Source organism: Delphinapterus leucas, chromosome 12 (genome assembly GCF_059928025.1).
Source record: "Delphinapterus leucas isolate spDelLeu-1000000601 "Yukka" chromosome 12, BTC_Dleu_Yukka2, whole genome shotgun sequence".
Lineage (NCBI taxonomy): Eukaryota > Metazoa > Chordata > Mammalia > Artiodactyla > Monodontidae > Delphinapterus > Delphinapterus leucas.
Window position 1 is genome coordinate 61873837 of NC_143140.1, and position 18926 is coordinate 61892762.

The 18926-nt window shown below is 35.7% G+C and overlaps 1 protein-coding gene across 1 annotated transcript in view; it reads left to right on the plus strand.

The window, feature by feature from the left end:
- The window catches only part of RSPO3 (R-spondin 3), a 76658-nt gene that overhangs the window by 36514 nt on the left and 21218 nt on the right, over nucleotides 1-18926 (plus strand). The window contains exon 4 of the mRNA XM_022556029.3: nucleotides 1564-1761. Within this exon, the coding sequence (XP_022411737.1) occupies nucleotides 1564-1761 (198 nt within the window). The remainder of the gene's footprint in view (nucleotides 1-1563; nucleotides 1762-18926) is intronic.

An 18926-nucleotide genomic window follows, 5' to 3' on the forward strand; every position in this document is an offset into this window, starting at 1 on the left:
AAAATCACAAAAGTTTGGGTGATTTCCACATCACGTAATTTTTTTCTAATTTAGTCCATGTAGTTCTGGCATTAAATGAATACTGGACAAAGTTACAGCTCACAAACTTGGATTTTTATTTTTCCATTTGCTTTCTTGGAGGTGTTTTTATTTGTATGTGCAAAGCTCCCCTACTTTTTAATGACTAATATTGGGATCAGAGATATGACCTTAACTGGCAAGAGATTATGATATCATTAAGTGATTTGGTTGCTCTGTTCTTTAACCAACTGAACATGAAGACTCCTTTGAAAGTGGTTCAGTAAAGTTCATTTAAGTTCATAGAAACTTAAATTCACTTATCTAATCATTTCCATTCAACTCTGTGTTGCATTCAGATACCTGAAAGTGACTGAAAAAGCATGTGAAAACAAACGTATTGTGAATGGTTTTAAATTTCTGAAACATTTAGGTTATATTTCTTGAGGTTGTATGAAAAATAGTATTCTGCTCTAAAGTAAGGATTCGTTAAATCAGAAGGCAGCAAGGTTACTGGGAATTTGTTTTTGTGGAAAGAGAGTCATATCATCTGAAAGAGTTACTGTTGCAAACCGTTTCCTTTGTAAGTCAGGAAATTTTATGAACATAAATATAAGAATATCATCTTGCAGGTGTTTATTTTTATTAGAAGTGCAAAAATCTGTTATAATACCTTGTAAAGCCAAAATTGAAAAGATTGATACACACAGAAAAAGGGAAACATCTACAAAAGAAGTTTTAGAAAAAGTGTATCAGTTCATCCTAAAAGTCAGCCTGTCAGATGAATTCTAGAAGCAGTTTATCAGCTGAAATTGACCCAGAATTCACTTAAAACAGATACTGCTATGCCTGATCTACACCCATGAATAAATGACAATATTTAAGTACTCAAGAAAAGGCACATGAAGTAGAAAAAGCACTGAGTTGTAGGCCAAGCACCTGAATTCATTTTTTGCTTAATCATTCTCTAGCACAGAAGTTCTCAAAGTGTGTTCTCAGTACCTGCAAATGTGCATCACGTGTATCATTAGAAATGCAAATTCCCAGGCCCCACCGCAGGCAACTGAATTGGAAACTCTGCGTGGGGAGAGGTCCAGCATTCTTTGTTTTAGCAAGTCCTCCCTGCAGGTGATTCTGTTGCACACTAAACTTTGAGAATCAATTCTCGAGTATGTAATAATGACTAACCTATCAAGTTATGGTCAGGATCCATCAATAATTGTAGCAGTGCTCTAGAAATTGTAAAGCATTGGTCAGTTGTGAATAATTATATTCATGCCTGGGTTAATCAAATCTACAGTGAAAAGTAAACCCAATGCAAGAGTGAGTTTACCTGATAATATGAGGACCAAAAAGTGGAAAACATTCTATTCCTGCTTTCACTTTCTCTTTGTTTTATCTTTAAGTCATTTTGCCCAACTTTGTTCTGCAGGATTGCTGCTCAGAATTTGGGCAAGTATTGATGGAAGCATGCCTTCTTGTTTATTTAACAATTGTGAAACTATGTGTGAGCGAACTGAGGCTGTTTCTGGTGTTCTGTTTCAGTGCACTGTGAGGCCAGTGAATGGAGTCCTTGGAGTCCATGCACGAAAAAAGGAAAAACATGTGGCTTCAAAAGAGGGACTGAAACACGGGTCCGAGAAATAATACAGCATCCATCAGCAAAGGGTAACCTGTGTCCCCCCACCAGTGAGACAAGAAAGTGTACAGTGCAGAGAAAGAAGTGTCAGAAGGGAGAACGAGGTACAATCATACTAACATGTGCTTGTCTGAATCCTCATGATTTGATGCAAATTTCACTTTATTTCTTAGGAAACATTTATTATTATCACTCATGTCTGAAAACCCTAAAATGTGTACCAAACAAAGAATATGTTGGCTGTAAATTACAGAATATCAATGTGGTAATTTTTTAAAATGGAGCTTGATATCAGAACTTTAAACTACACAAAAGTGTGCTAATTGAATCTTAGGGAAGGGGGCTGCATTATAAGCATATAATATATGCCTATATCTTCCTTTTGGGCCATTATCTTTCCTATCATCTACCTTCCTAGTACCTGGAAAACTAAGGGAAGCCTCAGAAACACAAGGTCTAATAATAACATTTGGTACATGAACATGGTGAATACCAGCCATCAGCTTACTCCTTTCTTCATTGCCTACAAACCAAAGTAGTGCACTTAGGTGTTAAGCTTTTGTAGCTAAACATATTTTAAAGGTTACATATTTCATAAGTATAATACAAGCATTCGTGACATTTTATCCCCAGATTTTTTTTCATATTACAGTAATTTCATACATCAGATTATAGAACCTACCAAATCAATATTAAATAACTCTGTGTAAGGGCTGTTCTGAAGTCGTATGAGTGCCAAGGAAAAATATATCATTTAATCTGATGCTTTAAGGTGATTAAACTTCCATATAGAAGATCTGCAGTTGTTGACTTTTAAAATATAATTTTTCCATCTTTCTCGCTAATCCTCAGCACCACTGCCTACAAATATGTTATGTAGCTATTGGTGAGTCTATAAATGATCGTCTCAATTAATTGCAGCTTGGCTGACTCTGTAGTTGAAATTCCTTTGTTTATTTCATTCATTCATTCATTCAACATCATTTTATTGAATTTTTATTTTATGGCCACACATAGTGCTAAGCCCTGGGGATTCACAACTGAATAGCGTACCATCCCTATCCTGAAGTTATACTCAGAGTTCAGTGAAAGGTTGAGATGTTTAAGCAGATAATCACAATATCACATAGTAAGGGAGGTTTGGTGTGTGGAAAATTTCGATGGAAACACAGAAGAGGGTGCTGTGAAAACTTGAACTTTGCTCATACAAGAAAGGACTTGGGTCCCCCGTACTTTGCAGTGTCTTTCACTGTACTGAAAGACCAAACTGACCATCATCAGGATGGATACAGCATGTCGTTGCCATTAGTAATCAAGTAGTTAATGTGATAAACTTTTTGAATACATGGATTATTTTAAGGGAACTTCAAGATTTTGTAAATTTATAAGAGGTTTTGATTAAAATTAGGTTTAAGGAATGAAAGTTGGCTAGTGAAAAAGGTCTTTCTGGCATTTGTTACCAATTAATTTAAAACATCTTAGATTTTAAAAGTTGGATTTGGAAATAAAATATTTCATCACTCTACTTGTTGGTAAGCTCCCATAGTCGTACGTTTACTTATGTTTACTAAATTTTCTTAAAATTTAATGACTTACAGGTGGTCTTTGTTCATATTATTCTTTCCACAAAGATTCTACATTACCAATCAGTATTTAGTGTACTTTGCTTTTAAAATATAAGCGAAGAAAATCTCATCCAATAGAAAAAGTAAATTATGATACTAATTACATTTTTTTCTTTTATTTGAGGATGTGGTCTTCTAATATATTTTGCTAGCACTGACTTAAACATTAACATTGAAAATGTTAGTTTTTAAACTAGCAACAACTAAGATAAGTAATGCCATAAGGAGTTTAAAATAGTAACCTGTAACATAAGCTTGACTTAAAAATTTCTTTCTGGTCCTTGTTTCTTCTCCTCTGAGTAGGATACATTGGCATTTTATGTTTACAAAGAAAATGTTACACAACTAGAAAATTTTAGGTGCTTTATTCTTTTTCAAATTTGATAATCCATAGACTACTAAGTAGGAAATGTGGATTACATGTATAATTAAATTCAAGATTTAGTTCCATTTTTATTTAATTTTCATTCATCTTTTTATATGTCTGTCAAAAATAATTTCTCAAGTAGCCTAGAAATTTAAGATAGGAAGGTAACCACTTCTCCCTTCATTCCTTACTTCTCTAACCTATTAGTTTTCTTAACTTCTCTTAATGGTAACTCAAATATCAAAAAAATATCTATTTGAATATGAAGAAACCCAATAGAAAAGTAATTTTGACCCCTGGATATGCCACTGTATCAAATATCACATCAAAATAATAACACTACCCAGAGTCTTCTTGTTTATATTGTATATCTCAGAGCTATACAATAGTGATAAATATAAACACAATAAAGTGATGAAGACATGATTTCTCCTACCACTAGAATAGCTATTACTTGAACTGCACCTAAATGATTGTAGATTCATAAAATAACATCATTTAGATTCATGGCTGAGCATTTTCAGATGAGAAAGCTAAAAGATAAGGTTTTTAAAAAAAAAATTTAGCCTGAAAATCTTGAATTTAAACTTACATCTATCTTCCCTGCCCAAGAGGTTAACAATAGACAGAAGTAGATAATTCATATTTGGAAAAGGTATGGAGCATGTGTTCAGGAATTTTTCTGCTGTGTTGTAATTGCCAAAGGCAAGGTCTCCAGGGAAGAATGATAAGATCCAGAAATGACTTTCTAAAATGTACACAAAGAAGAAGCTGAATAGGAGGAACTAGTTTTTAGTAACAGAATGGATTATTCTAGTTGTGAGATGCATATTTATATATATGAAATTTTCATATATATATGAAAAATTGGTTGCAAAATCTTACACATACACACATTTTTCTTTACTAATATTCTTCTCATGCTTAGAATAGTTATAGTAAGTTAATCTGAGGAGATAAATGTCATTTCTGTAGCCCCAAATCTAAACTTTTATCTGATGTACTACTTGTTTGCACATTTAGGATTATAGCCCTTTACCTGGCATGCTGCCTTTTAATATCTTAAATTCTCCATCAATTACTAGCTTTAATAACAAGTTATTACCAATGCAGTAGTTTCTAGCTTGAGCCTATCTCAATTGAGTTATATATCTTAAATGTCAAAGATATATAACGTTTATTTTAAGAGATTATGAAGGCTAACATATATACTAGTATCACATATGCCTTAAAACAATATATTGTAAATAGAAGTAAACAAGGAGAAAATGCACTTTTAATGGCTGCCAATTCATACTTATTAACTCTTTTGATATATTGCTTGTAACCATTTTAGATAAGGGGAAGTGAAACAGAACAGGGGAGCATATATTTGTCCGCCTTTGATGCAAAAGAGTGATTTTTTTTGTTTGGGTCAGAAGGCAGGGTGCAAAGAAAGGAAGATCACCAAAATGTTTCTCATTCATTTGTACATTCCTTTAATTAACTGAAGAGAATTTCCTGTAGGTAATGGGTTTTGAGGCAATTCACAAAGAATGAAAGAAATTTTGTTCTTTGGTGAATTGCATGAATAAGATCCTAATTAATTACATGTAGTACATGATCTTGGGATAGAAAGGAGAGAGAAGAACAGAGTCATGGAAGAAATGGGGCAGGGTCTACTTTCTTGGTGTAAAGAAGAAATAGCATCCTTCCTAGCAGAGAAGGAGAAAAAGAATCCATTAAAATATAAATAAATAAAATGTCCAGAGACATTTCCAGGGAAGAAACAAGTGTGGGAATTACTGCATTATTTGAACATACTGAAGGTCACCTTATGTGCCTTCCCAAAATTAAAAGTACAGTTGTAAAATTCTACTAGGTTTTACATAGAAGAAAAGTGTTATATGTTAACTTACAAATTGCTATTAATCATGTTTTCAAATACCAGTATTATAAATATGCATTATATTTATCATGAGCACTATATTTAAAGTTACAGTAAAATTTGTTTTTAAAAAAGGAAACAAATAAAAGATGAGTCCACTTTGTTCCCAGGTTTGCACCTCTGTCTTTTAGCTAACTTCTTAAAATCTTTATGACAACTACTCCAGTGATGAAGAGTTGAGTTTTATACAGGAAGGATTCATATTAAAGCTTCAGTCAAATTCAAAACGAGACATTTAGCCAAGATTTTCAGAACAGTTCTCAAAATCCAAATAGAAGGAGTCATTAGCTCAAAATTGTAGGATGCCAACTGGCTTGGAGAATTTTGATGATGGCCTCTCACCACCATCACCTCATGCAGGAGGACCAGCTGGCCTACAGACACTCATCCTGTTTAAGCACTGGAGGATGGGAGCTTTCTGCTCTTTCCCTACACCCAATCAGTACACTAGCCCTTTAACACAGGTCAGAGAAAATTCGACAAAGTACAGAGCTGAGATAAGAGTGGCATTAAAGACTGTGGTTTTCAACCAGGCATGATTTTGCTCCCCAGGGCACACTTCTCATTGTCACACTTGGAGGAGGGGGATGCTACAGGCATCTAGTGGGGAGAGGCTGCTAAATATTTTACAACGCACAGGACAGCCTCGCACATCAAAAATTATCTGCCAGTAGTGCCAAAGATGAGAAACCCTGGTATAAACTCAACAATCTCTCTTTGAGGCCATGTTAGTCCTTACCCAAATGGGTTTTTTGTTTTGATTCTGGGAAGGACCAGTGAAAACCTTTCATTGCCACCAATGGAAGGCTGTACATGGTGCAAACCTTTGGTAACAAGAACAATTTGGTGAAACAGAGGGGAAATTTTTGCCCCCCAATCATTACAAAGGTAATAATCAATTTTATTAAAAATTAATATTATTTGAATTTCAAATATTCCAGTACCACACGAAAATATTTAGCTATGTTTAAAACCTCCAAGAAAAGTAGTCTATTGCAAATAAATAATGCCTTTCACTCTGAGCAATGTTCCTTAATACAAATGTATGGACTTTCTCTTAAAGGCTAAGCCCAGTTTTTCATTTAATGTCCCCAATGGAGAGGGCTGTCATTTGTTTAATCACTATTTAGCTCTCTCTCCACTGAGACAAATTATGTGGCTACAGTCATCTCTTGTTTTTTAATACACTCCTATCTACTCGGTTAAACCATATGAAACTGCCATTTTTGTTGATTATAAATGGTCAAATATAAGCAGTTTCATAGGGTTCAACCTAATACTCCAAAATTTTATCTCTCTGAATTTTGTAAATACTAGAACTAGACCTAGAATACCATTGTTACTGATGAAAACATTACAGTTTGTATACGCCACAACTTAATTTAAATATTAGGCTTTTAATATTAATACAGGTATGCTATTGTTTTTGAAGGATGGAGGCACTCCTAACCTCTGAAGATCCTCATAAAAACATGGTTCATCTTTGGGTCCTTTTCAGTTATGCTCACTCATGACCTATGCACTGATTTATTTGATTACATATTTTCTCCTTTGCCATATTACTCAACTCTTACTCTTCTTTGTTTCTTTCCCACCAATTACAGCTTAATCTTTGAAGCATCAAATCAGCTTGCAAATTTCACAGCTATGTGTCCGGATTTATTATCCACATAGTTAAAAGGGTGTTATCACCTCTGTGACAGGCTCCAATTTCTTTCATTGATTCCTCTGACATTGACATTACAGTGGCAGGATCTTTGCAAGCATTCTCTGTTGCCCAGGTTTGTGGGTTGAAGACCACGCTAAGATTGTTTATATATGCACAGTTTACTTCCCTCTGTAATAATGGAGCTGAAGGATCACATCCAGCACCTAGATAGATTTTGAAAAAAGTAAAATGACAGTTACTAGGTTTCTTGCCTTGAGCACATTTGACAATTACATTGTATGTTCTTAAATTTCTCAGTGTTAATGAAAAAGTTCTGCAGAAAATAAGAAGCCTTTTATTTCATGTTTTGCAATCCCAGGTACTATACTATTTTTTATAATTCAACCAGCAGTTTTTATCTTTTTATAATCAATACCAAGTTCATACCATTCCATTTTCGTAGGCTCTCTAAGATTTTGGGGACATTCATAGTCGTCAAAATTCACGATGGGCTTTATTCACAGTGGGAAAATACTTAAGTGTTGTTATTAGCTTTGTAGTCCCTACCTTGCTTTGGTGGTAGAAAAATCATTTTTAGGTTTCTGTGCTGTGTTGGTGTGTATACTGCAGCATCTCTATTCTAAAACAATTTTTATAATAAATTATTCTTGCAAATGCTTATACTTTCTGAGATTTCCTTTTTGTGATTTTTTTTTTTTTTTTTTTTTTTTGCGGTACACGGGCCTCTCACTGTTGTGGCCTCTCCCATTGTGGAGCACAGGCTCCAGACGCGCAGGCTCAGCGGCCATGGCTCACCGGCCCAGCCGCTCCGCAGCATGTGGGATCTTCCCGGACTGGGGCACGAACCTGTGTCCCCTGCATCGGCAGGCGGACTCTCAACCACTGCACGACCAGGGAAGCCCCCTTTTTGTGATTTTTATAAATATCTAATGCTTTTCAACCCATTGGTACGTGTAACATAACACACACTGGTCAGTCTGTTGAATAGAGTAGTAGCTGTAGTAAACAAAGCATTCTTCAGCCCCCAACCAAACAACGATCTTGCCATTGTTTAGCTCCTGTGCATCGGGGTGAAGTTGTTTCAAGTTAGCTTTTGCTGCATAACTAAGAAATTACCCCCAAACATACAGGCTTAAAACAACCACCATTTATTTAACAATAAATCCACTGTGCAGTTCTGGCTGGCTCCCTAATGTGGTGGACTGGCTGAGGACGGAGGAAACTGCTGTTTCTATCATCCTCAAGGTGGCTAGGGGGTTCTACAAGGTTCTAAGAGGGAGAGAAGAAGCAGTTCCTCTTGAGTTTGGGCTCAGAACTGGCACAATTTTACTCCCACCATGTTCTGTTATTCTATGCAAGTTACAAGGCCAGTCCTGATTCAAAAGTTGAAATAGATTTCACCTCTTGGGGGAGAAGTCCCATAGTTACTTTGCAACTTGGCATGCACATACAGGGATGAGTGGAGAATTGTAACCATTTTCTCCATCTACCAGAGGTCTTTCTCTTGTTTGCAATTAGATGAGTGTGATTGCTGTTTATTCAACATTCTCTTCCTATCTAATGTAGTGTCTCTTCCTTTGTAAAAACACTCAGTGTTTGATGCAGGAGATGGTATATAGGAGATTATTTCTATTGTATTTTCCAGTTTGTAAAGGGCAGAATAGGAAGAATAAATAAAAGGCCAGGCCAGGATACCTTCATACACTCAACACATGTTTATTAAAGCACCAGCTATGTGCTAGGCACTTTTAGGTACTGAAGATATGGCAATGGACAAGAAAGACAAAAGTCCCTGCCATCATGAATCTAGATATTGGTGTCATGGTTTATGTTGGTCCACAAAGTAAAGACAATCGATGATCAGCTCACTTGTAGCATATGCTTGTGTGGACAGTTTTCATCTTTGTGATTTTTTTCTGTCGGTAGCTGCAGTTTCATTAGTTTGCTAACACATTTACAAAGACATTTGTTTATGCTGGCAAAAATGAAATATCTCTGCCTACTTTTTGTTTTGGTCTCAAGGCAAATCTATTTTTCTCTGACCACCATGTTGATATGCTAATGTGTTTTTGTGAGATGGCTAAGTAGGGTTAAAGGTACAGCTTGTGGCTGTGGAACAGAGCTGAGTTAACAGGCCCTTTGGAGAAATGACCCTGAGACCCTGGCTTCATGTGCAGCCTGTTCTAGCCAACTGAGATCCCTGCCAATTAGGAGGGTTCCCTAGAGAGAGCCTCAGAGAGCATCAGCATAAATTTAAATTCTGGACCCCCAAGTATAGTTTCCAAAAGGGCCTTCTTGTCCTTTGCTAATTACAAAGTAAACATTTCTCCACCAAAAAAGACACTTCCTCCTTTCATGCTCCTGTCCTCCTTCCCACCTCCCTAACACAGTCACTCCTTGAAACTGCTGGTGTTGCTGAAACCTCTTTGGCAAAGAAGACACCCCACATTTGAAGGCACAAAAGAATTATTCTTTCCATAGATCATTATCTTATTCTCTTTTTATCTACTCCAGTAACTTCTTCATAGAAGTGTTACAGACTAACTTTGTAGATTGTTACAGCCTGACAGAAAAGACTGGTTACCTCGGCCACAGGCCTCCCAAGAGGTGTGACCAAGCAAATACAGCCAGGTTACAATTAAATTCCCTGACCTCATTGAAACAGAAACATCCTCAAACTTGTTTACATTAAAACCGAATCATTTTTAGCATCACGAAAGGGAAAGACCACTCTAATGGTTTAATTCTTGTACATTGCTGTCAAAGCAGACCCCAAATAGAATGTGGTATATTTTTGTACTAATGGACAAATCCAAGCATAAAGTTTTCGGCACAGTGGCTGGCATCAGTGTACATTAACATGTACAAAATGGGTGTAAATGAGAAATTCTTCAAAACTTGTTATTCCACTAAGTTTCTGCTCTCTTCCCCAGGTACTTCACTTTCCATTTAATTTTCTATTCAGTTCCCTTTTCCTTTTGGTTAAAGCACCCCATTCCTCATGTCCTAAATTGGAAATGCTTTTCTATCATTTTTCTTACTGTTTTTCAGTTTTTCTAAAAAATTATTTGCAAATGTATGTAATTATTATTTTAACAGAAAAACAATATCTGAGTGTTTATCTTTCATTGACAGTCCTTTTTCACCAAGGTCACTGTTACCTTCTGTGTATTCATCAGGATATTTGAAAAGACAGATTTCAAATTACCCTAAGCAAAAAGTAAACTATTTGCTGAAGACACAGTTTGCTCTAAGTGCTCGAACAATATCATTGGCTCCATCTTCTTCTCTCCTCTCTCTTTCTTGCCATTTCAAGTCATCCTGCCTCTGTGTCTGTTTATTGGCCTTGTTCTCCCCTGCTACAGTGGGTCTGTCTCTACTCGCAGGGAAAGCTGGCTCTGGGAAGCCCTAAATCTATATCCACGCTGCTCTTGGTCCAAAAGGATAGTGCGCTCTCTCCTTCAGAGTCCGTTCATCCAATCTCGTGGAAGGTGAAAATTGACCCAGCTTGGCTCACATGTCTACCCTTGAACCCATCACCGTGGCAGAGGAAATGGAGTACTGTGATTGGTCTGCCTCAGTCACATGCTCACTATTGAAGCCAAGGGACACGTGAGCCACTTTGAGTAGCAGTTCTGTGTAGAAATGAGTGCTAGGCTGACAAAACAACAGATGCAAATGATCTTCTTCCAAAAAAAAAAGCTCAAAATCTAGAAGCTTGTACTCTTCTATAGGGTAATCCCTGTCCAATACTATTTATGGCAAAAAACATTTAAGTGAGAAAGTGTAACCAAAGTTTTAGTCCATCTGTTTTAGACTAGAGAGGCATGTCTAGCATAATGCTAATAATATTTTAACTAATTTTTTTTCTGATTTCTTTTGTTTGCTAGAAAACTTTTTTTGTGAGTAAACTGGCTCTGAAATTAATAGAAAAAGAATCCAGTACTCATATGAAGGCTTTCTGGGATTGATTTGTGCAAGCTTAAGTAAAGACATGTCCATTTCCATTTCTAGCTGCTGAGGTTCTGTGTGAAATGTACCAGTGTGGGTAATGACCTTTTGCTTGATTATACATCAGGCCAGTGAAACTTTAAAATTAACTCAAACCTAATTACTGAACTCTTGTGTTTATACTGTGTATACACCACCCGGTCATAACTCTAGCCTCTGTGAGCCCAAGCTGCCATAATTGAAAAATATATCTTGTAAAGGCTTGTTTTGTTTATTTGTTGTTTCTGCTGGAAAAGCCTGCTTTTCTTATTTTTGCAAGAGATCAGATTTAGGAAATAGCTTATGAACAGAGTCCAATTACATTTTATATCTCAATGCAAAACATACATTTTAAAATAAGATATCCCTTTTACTTTTGTATGATGTGAAATCTAATGTCTGGAAGCACAATGCAACTTATTTTTCACTGAGTTTTGAATAATATCACATTTTAGGCAAGGAAATATCAACATACTGAACTCATACTTGGAAAATATGAATAATTGCTAATTCCAAAAATAAGTCATAGAAAAATGTATGCATACTCAGGATCAGTAGTTAAAATATCTAATTAATTACAACCTGTGAACAAAAATTATCATCCTAATTTATAGAACGCTAATTAGATAGCTAATTACTTTTTTATGGACCATGGATGTATGAAATAGCGAAATATTCCTCAAAATAATAAGTACAAACTGTTAACATCTGATGTCATGCTCCTCTGGTTTCCAACCAACACCAAAATCATAAAGGAATTTTGTTTTGTTTCAAATTGGTTTGTTTCAATAGCTAACATGCAGTTTACTAAAGTATTTCTTGGGCAAACTTTTGGTGGATTCACGCTTGTCCAGTTTTTCTAATTTTGCTTTGAAATGTGTAGGAGAGGCAGTTTTCCTAGTTAATGTCTCTCCCTCGCCCTTCGGCTTCCTACCATGTTGTGTGCCCTTAGTGCCCCTCCTCCTGCTTTGTTTCCTGCCTTAACACCCTTTCCTTCCATTCCTGCAGGTTTCCTCCATTTTCAAAGGATTATATGTTCACAGAATCATTGTTTCTTCTTGTGTTCACAGTCTTCAAAGTAGTTTAATAGTTGCAGTGCCAGCCTAGTTAAGTAAAAGAGCACTAAACTAGTTTGGAAACCAAAACCATCTCAGTTCAACTCTAGATTTGGTGTTTTTTTTTTCTTTGTTTAATTTTCAAAAAAGCATAATTTTTTTTTTTTTTGCGGTACGCGGGCCTCTCACTGTTGTGGCCTCTCCCGTTGCGGAGCACAGGCTCCGGACGCGCAGGCTCTGCGGCCACGGCTCACGGGCCCAGCCGCTCCGCGGCATGTGGGATCTTCCCGGACCGGGGCACGAACCTGTGTCCCCTGCATCGGCAGGCGGACTCTCAACCACTGCGCCACCAGGGAAGCCCCCAAAAAGCATTATTTTTAACGTCAGTGATGGTATATATGATATGGTACAAATGGATACCATAATGGCATACTACCAATATAACATAATGGTACACATGGATAGCAAAATGTTTTCCCCTTTTTGCTCTTAGTACTACAGTAAAAATCTCTATAATGTTAATGAACTGATGCACTCCCTTTCTATCAGAGGTTAAAGACGTAGTATCGATACATCGTAGTATTTAGAACACAGGCTCTGGAACCAGAGTACCTGTTTTCAAATCTTAATTGTGCTTTTAACTAGCTGTATGACTTTAAGCAAATTACTTAGGCTTTGTGTATCCCATTTTCCTCATCTGTAAAGTGGGGATGATAACAGTAACTACCTCACAGAGTTATAGTGAAGGAGTGATGTAGCAAGGAGTTAATGTGTGTATAAAACTCTTGAGACTTGTGTCTGGCATCTGGTAAGTGCTCAGTAGTTGTGAGATCTAATATAAAATAGAGTCCCAAACACTGGATGGAAAAACCAAAGGATGTGCACATTTTAAAAATTAATGTATTCTACCAGATTACTTTTCAAAAAGGTTGGAACAGTTCACATTTGCAGTGTATCAGAAATGCCTATTTCCTTATAAATAGGAAATGCCTATTTCCTGATGCCCAAACTGGATGTTATCAGTCCTTTGAAGACTTGCCATTCTGATGGATTAACAATGGTGTCCTTTTGTTTTTCTGACTACTAGTAAGGCTGATCATGTACAATGACAGAGCTGCTATGGAAAACATCATGGTGGTTTGGCAAAAAAATTAAAAACAGAATTACCATATGATCCACCGATTCCAAGTATGTAGGTATATACCCAACATAAATGAAAGCAGGGTCTCAAAGAGATATTTGTACATCCATGTTCATAGCAGTATTATTCACAATAGCCAAAAGGTGGAAGCAACCCAGATGTCCATCAATAGATGAATAGATAACAAAAAGTGGTATATAGACGTACAATGGAATATTATTCACCTTAGAAAGGAAGGAAATTCTATCACATGCTACAACATGAATGGACCTTAAGAATATAAAGCTAAGTAAAATAATCCTATCACAAAGACAAATACTGTATGATTCCACCTATATGAAGTACCCAGAATCGTCAAATTCATAGAGATAGAAAGTATTGGGTTGGCAAAACAGTTCCTTCGGCTTTTTCCGTAACAGCTTATAAAAAACCTGAACGAACTTTTTGGCCAACCCAATAGAATGGTGGTTTCATGGAGGGGGGAATGGAAATTGCTATTAAATGGATACAGAGTTTCAGTTTTACAAAAGGAAAAGATTTCTGGAGAGTGACGGTAGTGATGGTTGCCCAAAAATGTGAATATACTAAATGCCATTGATCTGTGCACTTAAACATGGTTAAGAAGGTAAGTTTTATGTTATGCACTTTTACCACAAGTTAAAATAATAAAAGAAAATAGCAGTGCTCATATTGAAGTAAGGGCTAACCAACCAGTAGCCCTCTGCTAGGGTATTTTATTTGAAACCGTTAAACAAGATGGTTTATAAGATCTTTTATGTTTTTCAATTAGACTCAGGTAAAACCTGAACTTGACATTTCTATGAACCCTCTGCTACAGTATAGCACAATATTTTTTCTTTGGAAAATTGCTTGAATCTCAGAAAGGAAAAATATGTCAGTGTGCCCCCCAAGGCATTGTGCGGAGGTCATGTCAGATGTCTTAGGGTATATGTTGCTGTAGCTGTAGGATATTTAGGGTGACAAGAAATAAGTAGCTGTGAACGCTAGCTCTCTTGGGAGATACTAATATGCCTGGCTTTGTATTTGTTTGTTTCTTGACTTTCTCACCAAATTTGTATTCTCTTATACTAATTTATAGAAGTGTGGCTTCCATATTTGTCATCTGAAGCAACAAAACTATGGAAAAGGGGCATGACATTTTTACTGTTCCTAACACATACACTGTACACATAACCTTTAGCTTGTAGTAATAGTTAATGAATGGCACCATATCATTTTGAACATCTTTTCTTGTCATTTGTCCCACCTAATCCCCTAGCACAATGCTTTTTTCAGGATTTTTGTCATTTATCATTTTTGTCAGTTTGTCATTTTTCATTGCTAAATGCAGAATCTAAAACACTAGGTTGCAAACCAGCCTTAAATTGGCTAGGAGCTTAGGAGAAGTACTCTGAACACTTTTTGTATAAACTCTAAGGAGGTCAGATTTAGAAAAATCTCAGCTGCTGTACTTGGATCCCATGAGCCACTGACTATTTATAATTAATATTAATAAATGGCAGATGACAGATGTTTATTGCTTAACTAAAAATGTGTGTGCAATACTAAATTTAAAAAAACAAGTTAGTTTGAGACCCAAAGGACTTGAATATATGTATTTAGAATACTGAAAAGAATAAAACTACCAACATGTGATCCAGAATCTTCTAACTGCAAAAACCCAAAGTTCCATAGGAAACATAAAACTATTTTTAATTAATGATATTAAATATTCGATTTGCCATGAAATGCTATTCCTTTAAACTAAAAGGCCTGTTTCACAAGCCTACATTTCTCTGGAAAGGAAGCTTATGAATAATTAAAAAGCCCTTAACTATTGATCTTACTGTCTAAAATCAAGTTGTTTAACATATACAGCTTTTATAGTCAAATTAAAAAAAAATCCAAATTCTGAGTGGGTTTAAATCCTAATATTCCATGGAGCCCCACTAAATAGTACAACAACTAGAAGGGAATTTTCTCACCACTGGACCCTAAGGGGTAAAGCTAGAGTAGTTGTTACCTAGTTATATTATTCCTGGGAACTTGATAAGACGATTAAAATGGAGATGAGACTTCTAATTATTAAAGAAGAAGTAAAAATGGTTTTCCAGGGTAATTATAGTGGACCCCAAATCACCTTACAAAAAGCCAAAGAAAATACTTTGCTTGGGTTGTATATCCTTACTCAAATCCAATAACCATAACCATTGACATAGATTCTTTATGATTGGGCTGTGATTTAACAATATGATTTGTCTAAATCTTGGCAGTTTTGCATAATTATCTTATGTAGTTCTTCAAATATTTCGGGCATGTCTGCATTGTTGTTATCTACTCCATTTTAAAAATGAGGAAATTGAGCCTTTGAGTGTGAGTAGTTGACTTTAAATCACGCATAGGAAGCAACAGACAACAGGACCCAAACCCAGACCTGACTCCAAGTCCAGTGAAATTTCAAGTAACTGAGGCTGAAGAAAGTTTATAACAACCTTAAGAGTGTTAGCTAGTAAACAGATGAATCAGGACTAGAATGTGGACCTTTTGTCTATTAATCCAGTCTTCTTTCTACACTGTCTCTTTCAACACTTTTGCCACATATTCAAGATGACCATTTATTTCTATTTTTCCGACCTTTTAAAATTATACACAGCACACATGTGGTTGGCATTAGCCGTTATTTCTTATTATTGTCATTTTGTTGCTGATAAAATTGAGAACCTTCTATTTCTATCACGAAATCTGCTAAATCTTTCTGTTTTACAATCATTTTGTTGTTCAAAGAACAAACTTGAACTTAATGAGCAAATTGGCCTCTTGCCTCAAATCACACTGCTGTTTTAAAGCCAAATGGTTTTCACAAATTGCTAACATCGTATTCAAATGGAGTAAATGGTTATGTTAGCAGCATCACACTGTCTAAACAAAGACACTGCCAGTCAGTAGAGTCAGTGACCTTCAGGCTCTAAGTGCCATGTGCAATTTTCACAGGGTTATGTTTAAATATGGGACCTAATAAAGATCCTCATTTGGTTTTTTAAAAGGTTATGAAAATTAATACTCCATCCAACTACTATAAATTAACAATGAAGACGTAAAATGAAATTTACTAAAAAATGTATTTCGGAGGTTCAGATTTTCAACTCAATTTACGAAGTATACATGGTCTCCTAAGTGTCGTGTGAATCAGTGGATATGCCAGACGTGGAGCAAAGTTCCCAGCCCAGGAGGTTTCCAAGCCTGAAGCAAGCTGTAAGAGGACAGAGTTCCAAGAGAGAACACATTGTGCATGTACGAATAAAGCAGATGCAGCATGACTTTTGGTTTGTTCTTTGGGAACTCACGACTATATGGAAAAATCACATGCTGCTCTCAGTTGCTGTAGACATCTGCTGAAGGCACATGAGATTGAGGCTAGGGCGCTGGTGCAAAATTCCTCCTAGAATATAGTAGCTTAACTTTGAAAACAAGGGAAACTGACTGTTAGCAGAATAAGAGTTTCACTATAACGTTATAAATATATAGCATGCTCCTCCAAATAGGCAAAGAGAGGGCAGGAAGCTATTTGTTTGCAAAAAGATGGGAGCATGTATTTCCTCTAGTAGTATTATTAGATAGCTATTTACAGACTTTAGTTTGGGCTGTCAAAGACCAACCCATAAACTGTGTGTTTATGATACCTTGTTCTTGGCAAAATCTTAACAATTTAAAGAGGCTTTTAAATATTTTTTAGACATGAAATTGAGCTTACAAAATAAGCTTAATGGCAAGTCAGTCAGAAACACATGGATATGTTTTCTTTAAATTATATACAGATTTTCAGAATTAAGATGTGGTAAAACCTACTAGTGATCTATTAAGCCTTCTAAAGCACTTGAAACATAATTAGAGATTTTCGACTTCAAGGATGGCCTAATGGAAATAAGAACAAATTGGTGGCTGCCATTTTGGCCTTGCCTGTGTGTTTTTACAAACACTTCACTAAATCTCATTTTTGAATAGTGGATATGTTCCCATCAGGAAAAGACCAAGAGGTGTGAAGAGAGCAAAAGAAACATGGGATGTTAAGAAATCGGGGTTACAGATACATTATGAAACTGCTTATATGCTGGATTTTATTTTGTTGCTGCTGTCCTGTGGGAACATGAGGACCATGGCTTTACAAGCTGACCTCACTGACACCATATTCTCTAGAGCCATTAGAATGTAACTAGTCTAACTTCATTCTGCTCAAAATTTAAGTATGTGTGTGCTACATGGTAATTAAAACTAATAACATACGGAGTCAGAGAACTGGGAACATAGTCACCAACACATTTTTCTTTAACAAAGCCCATTTTGTGATCTATTTGTGTTTATTCTCAGCCATACAATAGATTTACATTTGAAGTACTCAGTAAAATTTTCCTAGGCCAGTTTGCAAGGATGTCTGATAGAAATAGTGTTTAGATTTATGGAGACGCTTTCTACCTTTGGGCAGCTTTATCTTAACTCTTTAAACTAGCCATGGAATCATATGAGTGAGTAACTCTTTCATTTGTATTCCTGAATTTAGGTACAAATGCATGAAGATTTATTCAATTTTAAAACTTTATAGTCAATAGATTTTGTAGCACATTTCAATACAAAAAGAAGTGACTATCCCAGCTTGTTGAAAACACTCACTCTCCCTCTCTTTATGTTCTATAATTCATTTGTCCTCTAACATATATATTTTCCTAGTATGAGTTATTTATTGATTTGTGGTTTTATCCCTATAATTGACACTTAGCGTCTCTTATCTTGGGTATGCACATTTGTTTTGTTTTGTTCATCTGTCTAACTTAGAAAATTGAGTTTCTTTACTGAAGACAAAGTTCCAAAGCATAGTATTTAATTTTTGTTAGGGTTGGAGGGATGCATCTTGTTTAATATTGAAAATTCAGAAAATCCAAAGGAATAGCTTTGCTAGTGTTTACAGAATATGTTTGAAAAACATGCAATTGTGATACTTTCCTCAATTGCATATGATTAATCTATTGCAGTCAAGTGGAAAATTGGTTAGGTGACTGCTTCAGTTATCAAATAATACTTCCTCGTAACATTGATTTTTTTTCATAAATGATATAAAGGGCTGGAAAAGTTTATACTTTTTGATAATTTAAACACCTCTAAAAACAACTGTTGGTTCCAATATTAATTTGCATAACAAATCCTTTTTCTCCCTGAAGGTATTACAAAGGTCAATTTTAGCACATTTATCATAGTCCATTCTAAATCATAGATCCAAATTCATGGACTTGAGCTGATTTTTTTTTTATTACTTTGCCTGATTTCTGTTACCTCCATACTGGTCTCAATCGAAAACTAGTAGGAACAGACCTAGTATTAAACCCTGAATATTCTTAAATACTGTATTAAAACTGGCTCACCAAATTTTCTAATACTGGTGAGTGAAGACACTTCATATTGAATGAGGGTATTGTTAGCTGTATTCCCTCCAAGATTCATCTTAA